Below are 16,349 nucleotides of genomic sequence, written 5' to 3'. Positions count from 1 at the left end.
GTCTCAGGTTTTCCAGTTTTAGGGTGTAGCTGTGAACATGAGTAATAAAACCAGCCCAAACACATGAGACCCTGCCGACAGAGAAACTAAATTAAGTTGTTGTGGGACAGTCGGTTATTTAAACTCATCAGCCTGACAGAGGAGCGGTTGATTAACCAGTAGATGGAGCACACACACACACACACACACACACACACACACACACACACACACACACACACACACACACACACACACACACTCGTGCACTTTCCAGGGGTTCTTTCCCCACAGTTTGGAAACAACTGGTAAACAGTTCTGATCATGGTATAACTTACTGGTATTTTTTTCAGTACTGTGTGTTTTAAAGTAGTCGTGCACATTCAACCAACTTGTGAACATGTTGCCCTCACTTAAAAATCTAAATCTTCCATTATATGACAAACTGACATTAGGTTGAAGCTCGTCTTTCTCTCTCAGGTTAGGGTTACATACCCGGAGGAACCAGCATCAGTTGACAAAAGAGACTCATTTTCTGCTCCAAATCAAACAAAATAGATCAAACACAAAACCCTTAAACACTGTAGAGGTGTGTGTATAGAGGACATATGTTGACCTAGCAGATCTGAAACACCACCTGCTGGTTTTGACTTTAGTGATTATAAATATCTGGACCCCCATCCGATTCATGCAACACTAATAAATGGTAATACAATATTTTTAAAAGATATGCACCATGAAAATGATTAAATTTATATTTAGTAGTATTTGAATTATTAATTGACACAATTACTGACTTTTTTAGTTGACAAGAATGCAAACATGCGGCTCAAAAAAGATTTTCTTTTTGGCTACTCCCTTGTTAGAGTGTCCTACTTATTTGGCACCACCTGCAGATTATAAAGATCTGCTGTTACATGTTACACTCACAAACTGCAAAATGTGTTCGTGCACTCTTGGATAAATGTGTTGCTGTGACTCAGATGATGTTGGTACATTGAAGTTGTCAGAAAGCACTTGTTCCTGAGCAGAATTAATTTGCATTGATTCTCTCCTGAGTGGATATTATAATCACTTCTTTGCACTTAACTTTTGCCAATTTACTTTTTTGTTATTCAGAGAACAGTTTGATTTTCTTGGAGCTTTTATTTTTCAGTATGTCTGAATTGAAAACCCCAGTGTGTAAAAGAGAGAGGTTGTTTTTCCTGAGCTGTGACTTTAGCCTGAATTTGAATCTGTACCAGCGTTTTATTCAGACTGAAATGGTCACTTCTGTCTTTTCCAAATGCCTTCTCTAGACCTGGACGGTCTGGTTGACAAGACAGAAGCAGAGATTAAGGAGCACATAAAGAGCATGGAGCGATGGAAGAATATTGAAAAGGAGCAAAATGATGCCATCAACCACGACACAAAGGAGCTGGAGAAAATGACCAACAGACAGGGCATGCTGCTGAAGAAGAAAGAGGAGTGCATGAAGAAAATCAGAGAGCTCGGTTCGCTGCCTCAGGAGGCCTTTGAGAAGTACCAGACTCTCACACTCAAACAGGTACACACACACATGCAGCCTNGTTTTCTTTCTCTTGCTGGCTCCCTCCTCCCTCCTCTACATGTCGGCTCCAGTTTAAGGCTCCATTTCAGCTGCCTGGGCTCACTGCTCTCCAGCCCAGCTAATAAATCATCCGCCAATCTGCTCCCTGAATCGTTCTGCCCCTGCTCCGACTGCTCCAGCCCTGGGTTGCTAGGCAACAAAGGCAAGGGGAGGGGCTGAGAGAGGCGAGGGGAGGARGAGGAGGAGGAAGAGGGGGGCAGCTGGGTGGAAGTGCTACCAAATGGCCATCCGCTGTGCAGAAACAACAGGCTTCTCTCTCTGAGTGTGTTCCAGAGAGCTGGCGCTTTTTTTTTTTTTAAAACCCTCCCCAAGTTTCCCCTCAGAGCCAAACAGTGCACCATTGTGAGGCTGGAGAGGAGACGTATAAAAGGAGGAGGAGAACCAGGAAAAGAAAAAAAATATTAATTCAATGGGCTATTGTTGTGCGCGCGCACATCCTGCCTGAAAGCTGATTGTGGCGAGTTGTAAAACTGGTTAAGATAAGGCACACAGATGGTATCGTGATGACAAACAGAGGGCAGGCTCACACGTGGAACATAATTCCCACTAAATGTCATTCCCTGAAAAAACACTGACGCAAGACCGTCCAACAGAAAACAAAGCCACTTTCACTCAATATGGACTCATTATTCCAGACTTGTTGTTAAAAGCTGACCTTTATGAGCCTGATGTGGACAAACCAAGAGGGCCGGGGACAAGCCGTAAGCTAGCCTAAACTAACGAGAGGGTAAAATAAACCTCAGTCTTTTACAAAATACCAACTCAAAGTATGATTAGTCACAGCAAACAAAGAGGAAATCACAACACACTAAAAAAAAGAACCACACTGTCAGACACTTCACTAACCACATCCTATACAGAGATATCTATGTTTAGATGCGATCAAATGAGTAGATGTTAAATGAGAGACGTACCCTTTAATTCTCAAAAAGCTACTTTCCAGTAGATTTCACTTTAGCCTAACTAAGTTTAATGTTTACTCAAAAATAAATGTGGCAGCTCTCAAAAAACACGACCTTTGTAAAGCAAAGTAACAACCACTGCTTTCTTCTCGTTTGTACCGACACAAAAGGTGACAGGAAATTCCAGAACACACCCATCCTGCACACTAGTTAGTGAAACAAAAACCCTTTGCTGGCACTGTACCGTGAACTGTGGAGCCTGCAGCCACACATGCAAGGCCGTTCTTTTTTTAGCGTATTTTGGATGAGGTTTTTTTGTTTTAGTGGAGTGTTTCTGGTTTGATTGCTTGTATTCGACCACTGGGGGTCTGCTGCTCTGGTCCTCTCCCTCGCCCCCCCACCCATCCACTTCAGTGCAGTCATCCATCAGCTAAAGGCACAGCCGGAGATAAGCCGCGGCACAGTGCAGCTGGTTGAGAAATAGACCTCCCGCCCTGCAGCAGTCATAGATCAGACTCTGTCTCCGACGTGGCGACACACAGCAAGGCTGCGGCTGCTGCTGCTCCTGATCGTTTATGTGGCACCTCCTGTTGGCCGATGTGATGTTAGCAACACTTATTTACACCCAGGAATGACGGCGGCCACAGGTGAACCAGACTTTTCAGTACGGTTGTGCCAAAATCAAGGTGAAAATAAATGCAACACTCACATTTAAAAACAATTTATAAAAAACCATCCACTTAATTACCTTTATTACGTTAGAAAGAAAACTGAGGATATTTGAACATGAGAAAAGTATAGCAAATAAAATGTAACCACAGAATGCACTGTGAATGCTTAAYGCTGAAAGATGTTTGCTAAACGCCTAAAAAAGCTAAAACTAGCCTAAAAACTATATGATGAAATTGGCACAAAGAAACAACAAGAGCACATTTGCTGAATTAAGAAACAGAGAGGTGAAACGGTCACAAAAAGCTCAAATTAGCTAAAATGTAGCTAAAAACACAAAGGCTGTGTCCAAAACGGCAGGACGGGTCCTCCGAAGGTCGAATTTGTCGGCCGTATACGTCACAGCGCCGCAACGAAGGACGTCCAAAACCGAAGACTCCTCCGATGCGGCCGACAAATACGTCCTTCCTTTGGCCCGAATCGAAGGACAGGTCYGATGGATCCTTCCCGGCCCAGCATATCCCATAATGCATTGCAGCCTGACCGGAGATTTGTTTATGCTAGTAATGGCGGATGAAGCGAGAGAAAAGAATACGTTTTAAATAAAAATATGGTGATATAAAAATTAAAAAAAATTAGCGGTTGTAATTCTAATACTTTTATCATTTGTATGGACATGTTTTTAAATATTATTTTTTCGTCATAAAAAAAGCGAAATAAACATGAACCTACAGCGGGTCAATTAGTTCTTCAAATGTTACCTTTAAGTTAATTTTATAGTTTTGTGATATTAATAATGCTAATGTATTGATATTTTTCTAGTTTTGATTTAAGTTTGCTTGTTTAGCGTYGTCACAGTTGCTAGGTGACATGACGTACGCCGGGGTAAGGAGGGGAGGCTAGACCGTCCAAATTCACAGCCTCTTTTTTTCCAGTCTTCCCGGTCTACCAAGGACCCGGCCCGTCGTTTTGGACACAGCCAAAAACAGCTGCAATTAGCAGAAAGCAGCTGAAGGAATCACAAACAGTTGAAATTAGAAAAATACCAGAAAAGGTAAGAACGATAGCTAAAAATGCAGAAAAATTGCTAAAATTGGCAATATTGAAGCAGAAGAAAGCTGAAAGTAGCACGAGTTAAAAAAGCTGAACTAAAATTTAAAAATATATAAAGTAAATTTTGATGAGTTTTAAGGATGTTGAAGACTGCTCCAGTCCTTGTCAATGAGGCAGAAAAAGCTATTTATATATATCTCAAAATGTAACAGAAGTCATAACTGTCCTGAAGGACATAAATATTTTGATACATAAACTGTTGAAACAGAACAAAAAAACGCTGAAAGAGATACATGACAAAAAATGTACAGAAGAAAACGTATTAGTGTGAAAGTTCCATAAGAATTCACACAATAATAAACTGATTCTGAAAGATCAATGTTTTTGAACAACTTGTCTTTATTATTTCTTTTGATGTTTTTTTAAGTGTGATTATGGGAGAAATGCATGTACAGCTTCAATGTTTTCTAGCATACAAATACAAAAACTGATTTTACCAGTTCTTCGGTTCCTGAGCCACAGATTTATTTTATAACTCAAAACACGTGTGAGCAGTGACCAGCTGCTCATGGCAACAGCTTTTACGGCGCAAAAAGCAGAAGACGTGCCCGTTTCTGATCGTTCTTTTCTGTCATTTAACTGTGACTTCATGCATCATAAAAACTAATGAGTGCACTTTCATGAGGTGAACTGTTTGGTGTTGCAACATTATTTCCTGTTTGCAACAAACTAAGAGAAGAAAAAGTGTACCGGCAATAAAGGAGGAGAAAGAAAGAAACCGTCTTGAGTTTCTCACTTCATGTGCTCTCCTGTTACTGGTTTCAAACAATTAATTTTTGACTTTGAAAAACATCCCAAAATCAAAAGAAAGATGCAGTCTTTGAGGTGGTTGGGTCATCGATTAGGTTTCTGATGCAACACACTGAATCTGTGCAGACGGTTTATAATAGAGACTGAAACGGATTTCACCGACTGCAGCAACACATCTTGCCCCTTTTCTCAGTGGTTAAACAAACCACAGCTCTAACTTCAACAGCCTACTGCATAAAGGCTACGAGGAGGTTAGACTGCACATTAGATGTTTCTAATAAATTATTCATTGCTTTATATTTTATCTATTTTATAATGCATGAGTGTTTCCTTTGGTGTAATTTAGAGTCACTGCTGTACTGGTGCACTGAAGGGCCTGAGAGGCGCTCACTTCAAGGTGATGGATCCTCAATGTGTTTAAGGTGCTCTAATAATGTCAGAGTAAAGGATTGTTCAAGGTTGACTGTCACAAATCTTTGGTTGCGGAGAGAGAACGATAAAAAAGTCAAAGATACTATGTTGTTGCAGCGCTGCACCGATGTGAGTTATGGGTCTTTATCTTTATGCGAGTTGAGAAAAATTAAAAAATATTATTGAGTTTAGGAAGTTGAGACAAGCTTCAGAATTTATAAGCGATTCGGCATCGGCCGCAGGCGGAAATAAGACAGCTGAAGTAGAATGGTGGGGGCATAAGTCGTCAAAGGGGGGAGGGGGAGGTGACAAGTGACCCTGCAGACAAGCTCATTCCGTCATTTCGGTGGACCCGCTGTCACTTTTATTCACATCTAAAACAACGGGTGGGGCTGAAGGGAGCAGGCAGCAATAATGACGCAAGTCCTGGAAGGGAAGAGAGGAGACATGCTTCCAGCGAGTCAAGGTTGGAGCCACGTTTACACCTGTCCTTCAAAAGCTGCCGGACTGAAGAGACACGCTGTGGCCCGGACTGATCCGTGTGGAAACATGAGCCTCTGCAGACGGATACAAACACATCCGGCTTTAAACTGCACCGGACTTCAACACAGCTCCTCAACTTATATAACGCTGCAAGAAGACGAATACATAAATACATGATTATATGAGTCTGTACAAGTGGCACAGGAGAGGCTTGCACAGAAGAATGCAACGTTATTATAAAGATGACGCAACTAATCAATCACGTTTTCTGTTCTAATTTAATGTAAACTAACAGAATCAGATCAGCTGAGGGGCTTGGTAAAGGCCCTGTCACACTTTACCATTTTAGACAACTTAGGGCAACTTATGAATTTTTTTATGTCTAAATCACTAATAAGTTATATATTTGATCAATTTGTTGGAATTACAGTATGTACATGCCTAAAAGAGGCTTCCAGTGGATGTTTTAAAGTTTTCATAAGTCAACATAAGTCATCTAAAACATTATAGTGTGACAGGGCCTTTAATAATGTTACAAAATTTTATTTAAATGTCACAATAAATATGTATTTAAATGATCAAATATTACATGTTTAGAACATCACAAACTATTAATATGTTTAGTTTTTTTTCCCTTTTAAATTTTAAGGATAAAACATTTAAATGCAGTAACATTCATGTCTCTCCAGAGATGTTATTCTGGTGCAAACATTGGCTGTATCCATCTATCCTGACTTTTCTCACTTTAACAGAGAAAGAAAGCACCAAAACAAAAATAAATCGACAATAAAAAAAAAATGTGACGATTGTGTAGCTTTTAAGATATTTTGTCTAATTTCGTCATGAGACTTAAAGATTTTTTTTTTAATTGTGAGCGATTTCAACTTCTGTAGGAAAAACGAGCCGCAAAGTCACCACCTCTTTAATTTTTTTAAATGTTTTTCAGAAAAGACAAACAAACAAACAAACAAACAAATAAATAAATAAATAAATAAATAAATAAATAAATAAATAAATAAATAAATAAATAAATTTGACCCATGTGGCATTTAGTGAGATTCCTGACAGACCTGGAGAGACAGAGAAAAAAAAAGACTTGGGCGATTATTTTAGGAACGTGTCATTGAACCTTTTCTTGCACTATCCTACWAAAGTTGTATTCTAGTTCTGGATAAAAAGTTTAGAATGTCTCAATATCAAGATTAAAAAAAGTAGTTAGTAAAGTGTGTGTTTTCTGATCCGAGTCGGGTTTTATAACTGCTTCAAATGTTGCTTTCTTGCTGTGCTTTTTCCCAGGAGCACCTGTTGTGGAGYGCATGAACAAAAATAAAGCCTCCTGTAAACATCCTGGCTGTGATTACCTTCAAATAGGTGTTCAATCCGGCGCCATCAAGGATGCATAAATAAACTCATAGCTAGTCTACAAAACAAACAACAATAAAAAAAGCTTGTCTGACTTGATTTCCTGTGATGAATCAAGAATTAGCACCAAACTTAATTTAAATGTGCAAGTCATGAAATAATTACAAGACAAACACATCTGCTCATTTTCAGTGAACACATGCAAGAAGAAGGAAAAGCTTCATCAAAAGCTGTGCAGTTCTTAGTTTAAAAAAATAAAATAAATCAAAGCAGGAAATGTACAACTCATTATTCCTGGAGGGAGATAAACGTACAGCTGAAATCTTGTGGTCTGAAGCCATTTCAGATCTGCAGTCAGATCAGGAAATAGTGTTATCTTTAAAAGGGAGTGGGTATACAAACATCAAGCCCAGTGTGTCAAATCGCATAAAAGCCAAAGCCACAGTGCTCGGTGGTTTTGACATGGTATAATTCAGAGCTTTCATTCCCCTCCGTCCCACTCGTGCTGTGGTGTTTGATCAGCCATTTTCTGAGTCCAGCCCTGCAGCAGCTGCGGTGAAACTCACATCTACAGTATTTACAAATGGAGGCCAGCGTTAGCAGCCCCCAGTCTTTTCCCTTTCCAGACTTCCATGCAAAAAATATTTTATTTTGTGGGTAATAAACAGGACGCAGCTGCTCTTCAGCTTCGGAGGAGCTGGAAACTAAACGAATATCTTTTTTTTCCTCGTGCTGGCCAGGAGCCTTGTGTTAACCTCCAACAGTTCTTTCTACAGACACGACTCAGCTCTGACAGAATGCATTAATAAAACACTACATTAACAGAAAGCAGTATTCGTTTGTTCTGAGTATTAGTTCACATTAAATAAATTAAAAGAAAACGTCTTTCTTACCACTTCATCCTCAGACCAGCACTTCTCTATCAGCTTAGGAACAGGCTTCTTCACCAGGCGCTGCAGAGCCTTGCCTGCATCATAGCTGCTCTCGTGAAGCTGAGAAACATTAAAAGAAGAAATATATTTACATCTAAAACACRGAGATGAACGGACATAAATACATTTATATTTGATCAGATACTAAGTTTTTTTTAGCGTGATTGGATGGACTTTTGGGCTTTCCCTTTTAATTAGTAGATGATTAAATTATGGTTGTGTATTGATATGAAACATATTACAACACAGGGGTCACAATATGATATAATGCAATATATTCTGACACTTTAAGCAAGGTGATATATTGCCATTTTTCTCCAAAAGATTCTAATTAAAAAAGAGCACACCATGCATTGCATGCATAAAATCTGATTGAATTCAGTTTATTTTTAAGCAATCAAAAGAACTGCATTTGAATTTTATATTTCTTCTTACAACATTCAATTCAAAAATACTTTATTGATCCCAGAGGGGAATTAGGTCATCTGCCAGCTAGCAGTCGAAGGCTAAAATACAAATAAAAACTGAGCCGCTGGTTCAAAAGTTTACAATTAAACTCTGTTTCTGAGAATCGATACAGAATCAGGAAATGAAATACTGCAATATTTCAGTGTATCCATATTTTCTTACACCCCTAGATTCAATCAAATAGCTCCTACATGCAGGTGCGACTGAATTTGTTAGCAGAAATCTTACAGCATCAGGGGAAAGGCCTGCTGGGACCTGAGCGAACCAGCCTAAAAATGAGCAACGAAAGCGACACAGCCAATTTCTGTGGCGCTTTAAGCATTGTGTCACATTAAATTGGGTGAAACAGGCAGCGCTGGAGCTCTTTCTCTGAGAATAAACAAGCATTACTCATTGGAATTGMAAATAGTGCAGAAGGTCAGGAGACAATGACCTGTTCGCTATGTTAATTTTCCAGTTTATAGAGTCAGAATATAAATGCCCTGTTTATGATGATTCTAATCTCTTTCTTGTGCCCGATTCCTCCGCATTCATCATCAATGTGACGGACAAATCTCTCATTATGCGTAGTGTATTGTTAGCTTCTGTGGCTGAGTTTACCAAACCAGCACAGAGACCTTGTCACTGCACAGCTAAAATTATACCTGAGCCCACAGTAAAAACTCACCAGTTCTAAMGTTTTRTTGGGTAACTGTATTCTGCTGTGTGCGCTCAGGAGTTGCATACTTACAGTGTTAAGTGCGTTTAATGTAGTGTCATCTCGAGAGGCGGCTAGACAGCCATCTTCTGTCGAGCCTCCGTCACACATCCCTGCAAAGGCAGCCATGCTCCTGTCGACACAAAACATGGATTCTGTTAACAAACCGAACACTGAGTGTAATGACCACAGTAAACATCTATTTTCATGTTTGCTTTATAATTTATATAGATTAAATATTAGTGCAGGTGAAAATAATATTCACTAGTTCCAAATAAAAATATGGATTTATAAAGAAGCAAACAGACCAATCTGAAGGTTTGGATTGTTTTTTTTTGTTTTTGTTTTTTTTTTGGATAAAACAGAACATTTAATACTGTGAAAAACTCTGTGACAGCTCTACAACATAAAGCAGCACTGTGATAAACTGGTTAAWTAGACTGCAGCACGACAACAAAACAACCTGTTAAACTGAACTACAATCTAATTAAAAAGAAACATTAAAGTGCCTGTGACATGAAACGTTTGTATAAAACATGAATGAATTTTTGGAAACATAACATGGATAACATATTGAAAAATAAAATTCACACYGCTGAGATAAACAGTTGTTGAGATATTTGCCTGTGAAGTAACAGGAAGTGATGTCAAAGGGGAAAGTCTGCATGTAAACACAGCGTTGCTACAATGACCAACAAAACAGACTGTAGTGAAGGATCTGATGTTTCTTTAGATTATTTTGAGTCACTATCAGAGAGATGAAGAAAAGTTCAAACATTGTTTCAATAAACAAAGATGAGAGTTCATTTCCTTAATGAGTTCCCCTTTGATGTCACTTCCTGCTTCATTTTCCTGAGCCAAGTTCAAAAGAAAAATATGCCAGGTATGTGACAAGATGGGTAAAATTATGTTTTATGCTAGGTTCCTTAAATAAAGATGTTTCTTTGACTTTWTGTATTTTGTCACAGACACTTTAAATAAGCATAAAAAAAAACACAAAACGTAACACTGCGACAGCTTATTTATAAAKCTTGAAAAATGTGGCAAAATAAAGGATCTGCTCTCCTGCTGATGTTTTACTTTCATTGATAATTCTATTAATTTTCTGTACAGAAATTATTCAACTACATAAAGATGTGAGTCGGTAAATTGGAAGAGTTGGAATCGTGCATATCTTAAAAGCCTCAGTCAGTTTCTTTGGTGAACCAGGTGTTTAATCTTAGACTTTGGAGCCATGGGTGAGGCGTGTGTGCGTGTTTCCCTGGACTCACCTTGCAGCTCTGAGGTACATAAGAAGGTCACAGTCATTGACCCCTGGCATCCAGACCAGCTCCTCATTCTCAGTCACGGCCTGACCACCAGGGGAGGGAAAAGGCTGCAGCTCCGGGAGCTTGGCCTAATTAGGTCCACAGAGAAGCAGAGAGGCAGATGGTATCACACTGAAAATAGCACGCGTGCTTGAAGAAAATATCAGCTTTCAACCCACTGTCATCAAGTTTTCAACTGTGTGTCTGAATGGTGGCGGCGGGGACAAGTCAGCGTCACAAAAACTCAACATCTTCACACGCAAATGTATCACTCAAACCACTTTCTGTCCGAGCTACTGAGAAAACAAAAACGAGCTGCARGGACCGTTTTCTTTCAAGAACGCAAATTCTCTGAAGGAGAAAGCAACATAACTTGATACGTTAGTGTTAAAATTTAAAAGTTTTTTTTATTTTTAGATAAAGATTTGTAACGGTGCATAAAACTGACATGAGCTGAAATGTACTGGAAAATAGAAAATAATTTAAAAAAACAATTAAAAGAGAAAAAGTTAGAAATGTGGATGAACATTTTTATTGGTATAAACTATTTTTGTGTAATGTTTATGAGATAAATCTTGTGCCAGCAGGAATTGAATGTGAATTGCTCAGATTGAATCTGAATGTGCATAATTTGAAATTGAATGCATTGGTTTGAAAATAAATGTCATTAAATTGAAACTGAATTTAAAGTTTAGAATTTGAATTAATTTGCTTTGAAACTGTATGTTGATTTATTAAAGAAATCAGTTTGACTTCTTTCACTTTCAGTTCCATAATTCAGATTTTTGTGTCACACATCCTGGTCCTCGAGAAAGCCAGCCAGAGTAATCAAACACAGATCCACAGATTTATGTTTCACTTTGGTGAAGTTTCCCTTCTGTAATGTAAMAGAGTTGATGCAATCCACCGTAAAAGTGACAAAAACAGACAAAGTTAATTTATTGCAGTGATTAATTTTACCTATATGTAGAAAATGTTACATTTACATCACATCATGGATCAGTCAGCAGCAGCATCTGATCAATATGTGATCCATGATGTGATGTAAATGTAACATTTTCTACATTAAGGTAAAATTAATCACTGCAATGAATTAACTTTGTCTGTTTTTGTCACTTTTACGGTGGATTGCATCAACTCTGTTACATTACAGAAGGGAAACTTCACCAAAGTGAAACATAAATCTGTGGATCTGTGTTTGATTACTCAGGCTGACTTTCTCAAGGACCAGGATGTGACACACAAATCTGAATTTTGGAACTGAAAGTGAAAGTAGTCAAACTGAATTTTTAATAAATCAAAATACAGTTTCAAAGCAAATTAATTCAGATACAAAACTAAATTCAGTTTCAATTTAGTGAAATTTATTTTCAAACCAATGCATTCCATTTCATATTATGCACATTCAGATTCAATATGAGCAATTCAAATTCAATTCCTGCTGGMMCAAGATTTATCCCATAAATGTTAAATGTATTAAAGCAGAAAAGGAATTAAGTGTTCTCTGTACACTGAATAAAATGTTCCTCAAAGACAAGAATTATTTAAACTTAAAACTGTCCTTATTTCATTAAAAAACAGTGGATGTATTTTTGTGTTAGCTAAAGAAATTGTAGCTATATCGCCATTTTTAAAAAACCTGAACAAACTAGTTGTTGTTGGTCTTTGTGTAAACCCATAAGAAGTTAAAGCCAAATAATTAACAGTACAAGACAAATGATTTTGAATTTTAAATGTGAGAGCTCCTCTGTGTGGTAATTACAGGTAAACGTTAATAACTCTGACACCAGAGGCAGCCTCTGTGTGCCGAACCATGACTCACCTGGTGACTCGGCCCCACTCGGATTTCCCCTTGTGTGCTGTTTAGTCGCCTGAGAAGAGACAATGAGAGTAGATTGAAACCAAATATTTGCACATTAAATTTTTAAAAGGAAAGGCAGTAAAAACATTTGCCTGCACGCGACGAATCCTGTCCAAACGGTTAAACGAAAGGACACAAAGCAGGGATTTAAACTGGCAAATGCTTATAAGCATTCATAAAAACAAATATATGAATTATTAGTTTATATTCTTTATGAGTAAGTATTGAAAGTGCAACAAGTACGCCGTGGCTCGCTCCGAGAAGCACATAAAGATTACAGGAAATTATTCCTGGTTGGCTGTGAGCCGAACACAGCACACTGAGGCCTGATATTACGGATGCAGCAATAAAACAGAAGCCCCTAAAAGGAGGAGGAGGAGGATGAAGGTGGAGGCAGGGTAGCTGGTTCTGGATGTGAAGGGTGAGAGCCTCTGGAAAACGGCTGCTGGTACAAAAACGCCGGTCGCCATGGCAACTGCTATTTAATAATAGTGTTCCGATTCTCCAGCTGCAGTGGATTAAAGAAAATGACAAGATGTTCCTTTTGAAAAGCCTTTCCCCTCTGTTGCCCGGGCAACGGCGCTGATTTTCATACGAGCGAGCGCGAAGGCAGCCCAGAATCTGTCAGCATGATTTGCACCCGGAGCAGCTCGCACTCCATCACGCAGACCTGGAGGAAACCTGAGAGGCCAGAACCCCTCTGGTCTCTTTACAGCCTTCAAACCCACACAAATCCTGTGACGGGTGACCCGACTCCCCCCCAAACAGAACTCCTCCTTTACAGATCCTCTAACAAGATATGGTTTTCACAGGCAAAGCCCATACTGTGGCTGACAGAGGCGCTGCCACACATCCGAGTGTCAACACGGCCCTAAAACGCTGCGATACCCTGCTGCAGTTCTGAATAAACACGCTCAACAGATAGAAACAAACATAACGCACTAAAGTGTTGTCAGGCTACAAAACTGAGTGGTGATAAAAACTAAATAGGATTATTTCCTGCATTACACTGTTTTTCTTTTAGAAGACTTAAATCACATGTAAAACTGTGTTTTAACATGCTTATTTAATGCCTCTTGTAATGTTTTACACACCTATAATCCTCTGATACTTTAGATTTATTTYAGTGACTTAAAAACCGGACTGCTTTAATTACATTTATTTAAAACAAATAATGTCCTTTTGAAGCCTACAAATAAATGAAATACGGTCAGCAGTGTAATATTCTGGCTTTTGTTTTTGAACAAAGAAAGTTCTGCAGACGTGTTTCTGACAGTGTGCAGCCGGTCAGGTCCACGGTTGTGTTGGCAAAAGGTTGTGAGGATGACAAACGAGGACCTGCGCCCCAGAATAAAAGCAGCACGTCTGAAGACAGGCCAGCTTTAACGCTGCAAAGGTCCTCTGAGATGAAGCAGAGTGTGAATTGCAGCAGGCGGATCGGAGGGGTTTCCAAAATCACTGCAGGCGTAGTCGAACAGAAACAGCAGACGGAAAAATGAAAAGAGAGAGAACCTGTCTTTTTAGTAAATGTACTGATGCTTTCTTGAATTATGTTTTTCTTTTACATGCTAATCTGGAAGAATGAATTAACTGGAAGCTTACAGATCTATTAGCTGTGCTTGGTTACAATGTTTATTCTTGTTTTCCATAATAAGCTGCTAAAAGCCACACATGTTAAACATCCCCATTTATTGGTCACAACAAGCTCAACTTCAAATTAGCAGCAACCTTGCCAAGTAATTACAGGCTTACTAATAAAACCAAAACAACGTCACAGTCTGAGCAACTTTCTGTGTGTAATCAAGGGAAGCCCCGCCCCCCTCCATCAATTCCAGCCAATCGCAGCGWCAGACTGTGGCACACTGACATAATTGCAGCACAGTAAAGTTAAAGGTGTTGGTGTGATGACAGCAGCCTGTGGAGATGGCAGCTGCGAAGCAGAGCCGGCTGAGTTTGGACCGCAGCTCCTCACGCGCCATCATGTCATCCCGGCTGTAAACAGGAGCCGCAAAATGGAGCCGGGGAAGCCTCACCGGGTCTCCGTGCCGTCTTTACAGCACCGCTGGGCGCACATGTATCAGCGCGTAGGCACTGGACAGAACCGCGCGCTTCTGTGGGCATTAAAGAGGATGTAAAAAAGGAAAAATGCTGCCATATATGCTTATTTTTTCTCATTCTGGCAGCACAGACGCGTAACTGCAGTGACAGCCCCGCATGCTCAACATACACGGTGCACGCTCTAACATCCACGCAAACACAATGACAGTGATGTGGACCGGTTGTACACATCACACTTAACTCGGACAGCTGAATAAACGCGGCTCGTGAGAAGAAAGAAGCCGACACACTCGCGCTGATAAATACCAACACAGGAGGAGGAGGAGGAGGAGGAGGAGAGCAGGAGAATATGAGCGCACACCTACCTCCGGGGACTGAACAAATCGTCCATTTCTGACATGGAGCCCTGAGGCTGGGTGCTGACACGATGTTGCACACAATGCTCGCTGGGTTCGGCTCCCCTCGCGCAACCTATTTCTCTGCGCTCAAAATGGAGAAGCACGCATTCGGCTCCGGAGCGGCTCTCACTGAGCTTGTGCTGTGACCTCAGCCCGCACGCGCAGCGTCGTCACACACACAGGCTCGGCTCGCTCCTCCGTGGGCGCCACGGAGCATGCGCAGCGACCTCAGCGCGAGCGCATTTATTACCTTGACGTGCACGCGCGCGGGACGTGGAATGCTCGCATGTCTGCACCATAATAAACAGGAGGGAATTTGCAATGCTGCAGACACCTCGCTCTGAATACCGAGCAGAGAGGAGGGAGGGAGGGAGGGAGGGAGGGACGGGGGGAGAGCCGAGGACTGGGGCTGAACAGGGGTCCTGGAGGAGAAGGGGGGGCTCCTGACGGGCAACCCTCAGAGCTAACAACAGGACATTTGTCACTGTAACACGTGACTCACTCCTACACCAATCAGTAAACAAAAACAAACATCTAGTTTACCTGCACAGAATCAGCTCATTATTATAAAATAACTTCTCGACCAGCAGTTATTTTATTTAAAAAAAATGCCCAAGATAGTTTGAAGTAATGCATATGAGCCACCACTTTTAATGTCAGTGTTTAAATAAAAAAATCCAGTAGTTTTTTTTGTGTGTGAAAACTTGACTACAAAGCTATCCACAATCTCAGGCAAAAACTCAAGACACAAAATCACTAATTTGTGTTTTCTATAGGCCCTAATGTTTTAGACAACTTTTGCCAACTTATAAACATTTTAAAGAGATCTTTGAAGTAATGCTAACAAATTGATCAAATATATAAACTGTATATATATTAATTAGTAATTTAGACATAAAAAAAAAATCACAAGTTTGCACAAGTTATCTAGTGTGACAGGGCCTTGAGGTGAGTTGGCTCCAAAAGTTAATCAGCTGTTGAGCCACATTCAAAGGAAATTTCCTAAAAGTTTTAATAAAATCCATCCAGCGCTTCATGAGATATTTTGCTAACAGACACACAAAGTTGACTGCTAACAGTTAATGGCAACATTTTGAAAAGACATGCAATTGGTCTGTATGTTGGCAGTTACTGTAGTTCCGGCTGACATCTTAAATCATGTTGATTCTAGAAGTTAATTGATTGTAGATGTACACACTTTGTTAAATAACATGATGCTCTAATATTTAATACATTTATCAATATATTTATTATGATTAAATTTATTTTAAAACAGGTAAAAGCTCCTTCCACTTTGCTGCTCCCTCAGCCTGGAATCTACTGCAGAAAGATTGAAGTTGAAGGAGTTGG

At 39.8% G+C, this 16,349-nt stretch overlaps 1 protein-coding gene across 6 annotated transcripts in view; it reads right to left on the bottom strand.

The window, feature by feature from the left end:
- The window catches only part of rerea (arginine-glutamic acid dipeptide (RE) repeats a), a 146,634-nt gene that overhangs the window by 22,117 nt on the left and 108,168 nt on the right, over window positions 1–16,349 (bottom strand). For 5 of the 6 annotated variants that reach the window (XM_014020440.1, XM_014020449.1, XM_014020457.1 and 2 more), the window contains exons 7-10: window positions 12,505–12,553; window positions 10,647–10,771; window positions 9,409–9,508; window positions 8,172–8,270 (exon numbers count right to left, since the gene is read on the bottom strand). In XM_014020440.1, coding sequence (XP_013875894.1) covers window positions 8,172–8,270; window positions 9,409–9,508; window positions 10,647–10,771; window positions 12,505–12,553 — 373 coding nt within the window. Of the gene's footprint in view, window positions 1–8,171; window positions 8,271–9,408; window positions 9,509–10,646; window positions 10,772–12,504; window positions 12,554–14,966; window positions 15,210–16,349 lie in introns of those variants that run through there. The other variant, XM_014020476.1, reaches the window with a different exon arrangement.

Source organism: Austrofundulus limnaeus, unplaced genomic scaffold, assembly GCF_001266775.1.
Source record: "Austrofundulus limnaeus strain Quisiro unplaced genomic scaffold, Austrofundulus_limnaeus-1.0 Scaffold3, whole genome shotgun sequence".
NCBI lineage: Eukaryota > Metazoa > Chordata > Actinopteri > Cyprinodontiformes > Rivulidae > Austrofundulus > Austrofundulus limnaeus.
The sequence above is the reverse complement of the archived record's forward strand: the minus strand, read 5'-3'. Positions and strand labels throughout refer to the sequence as shown.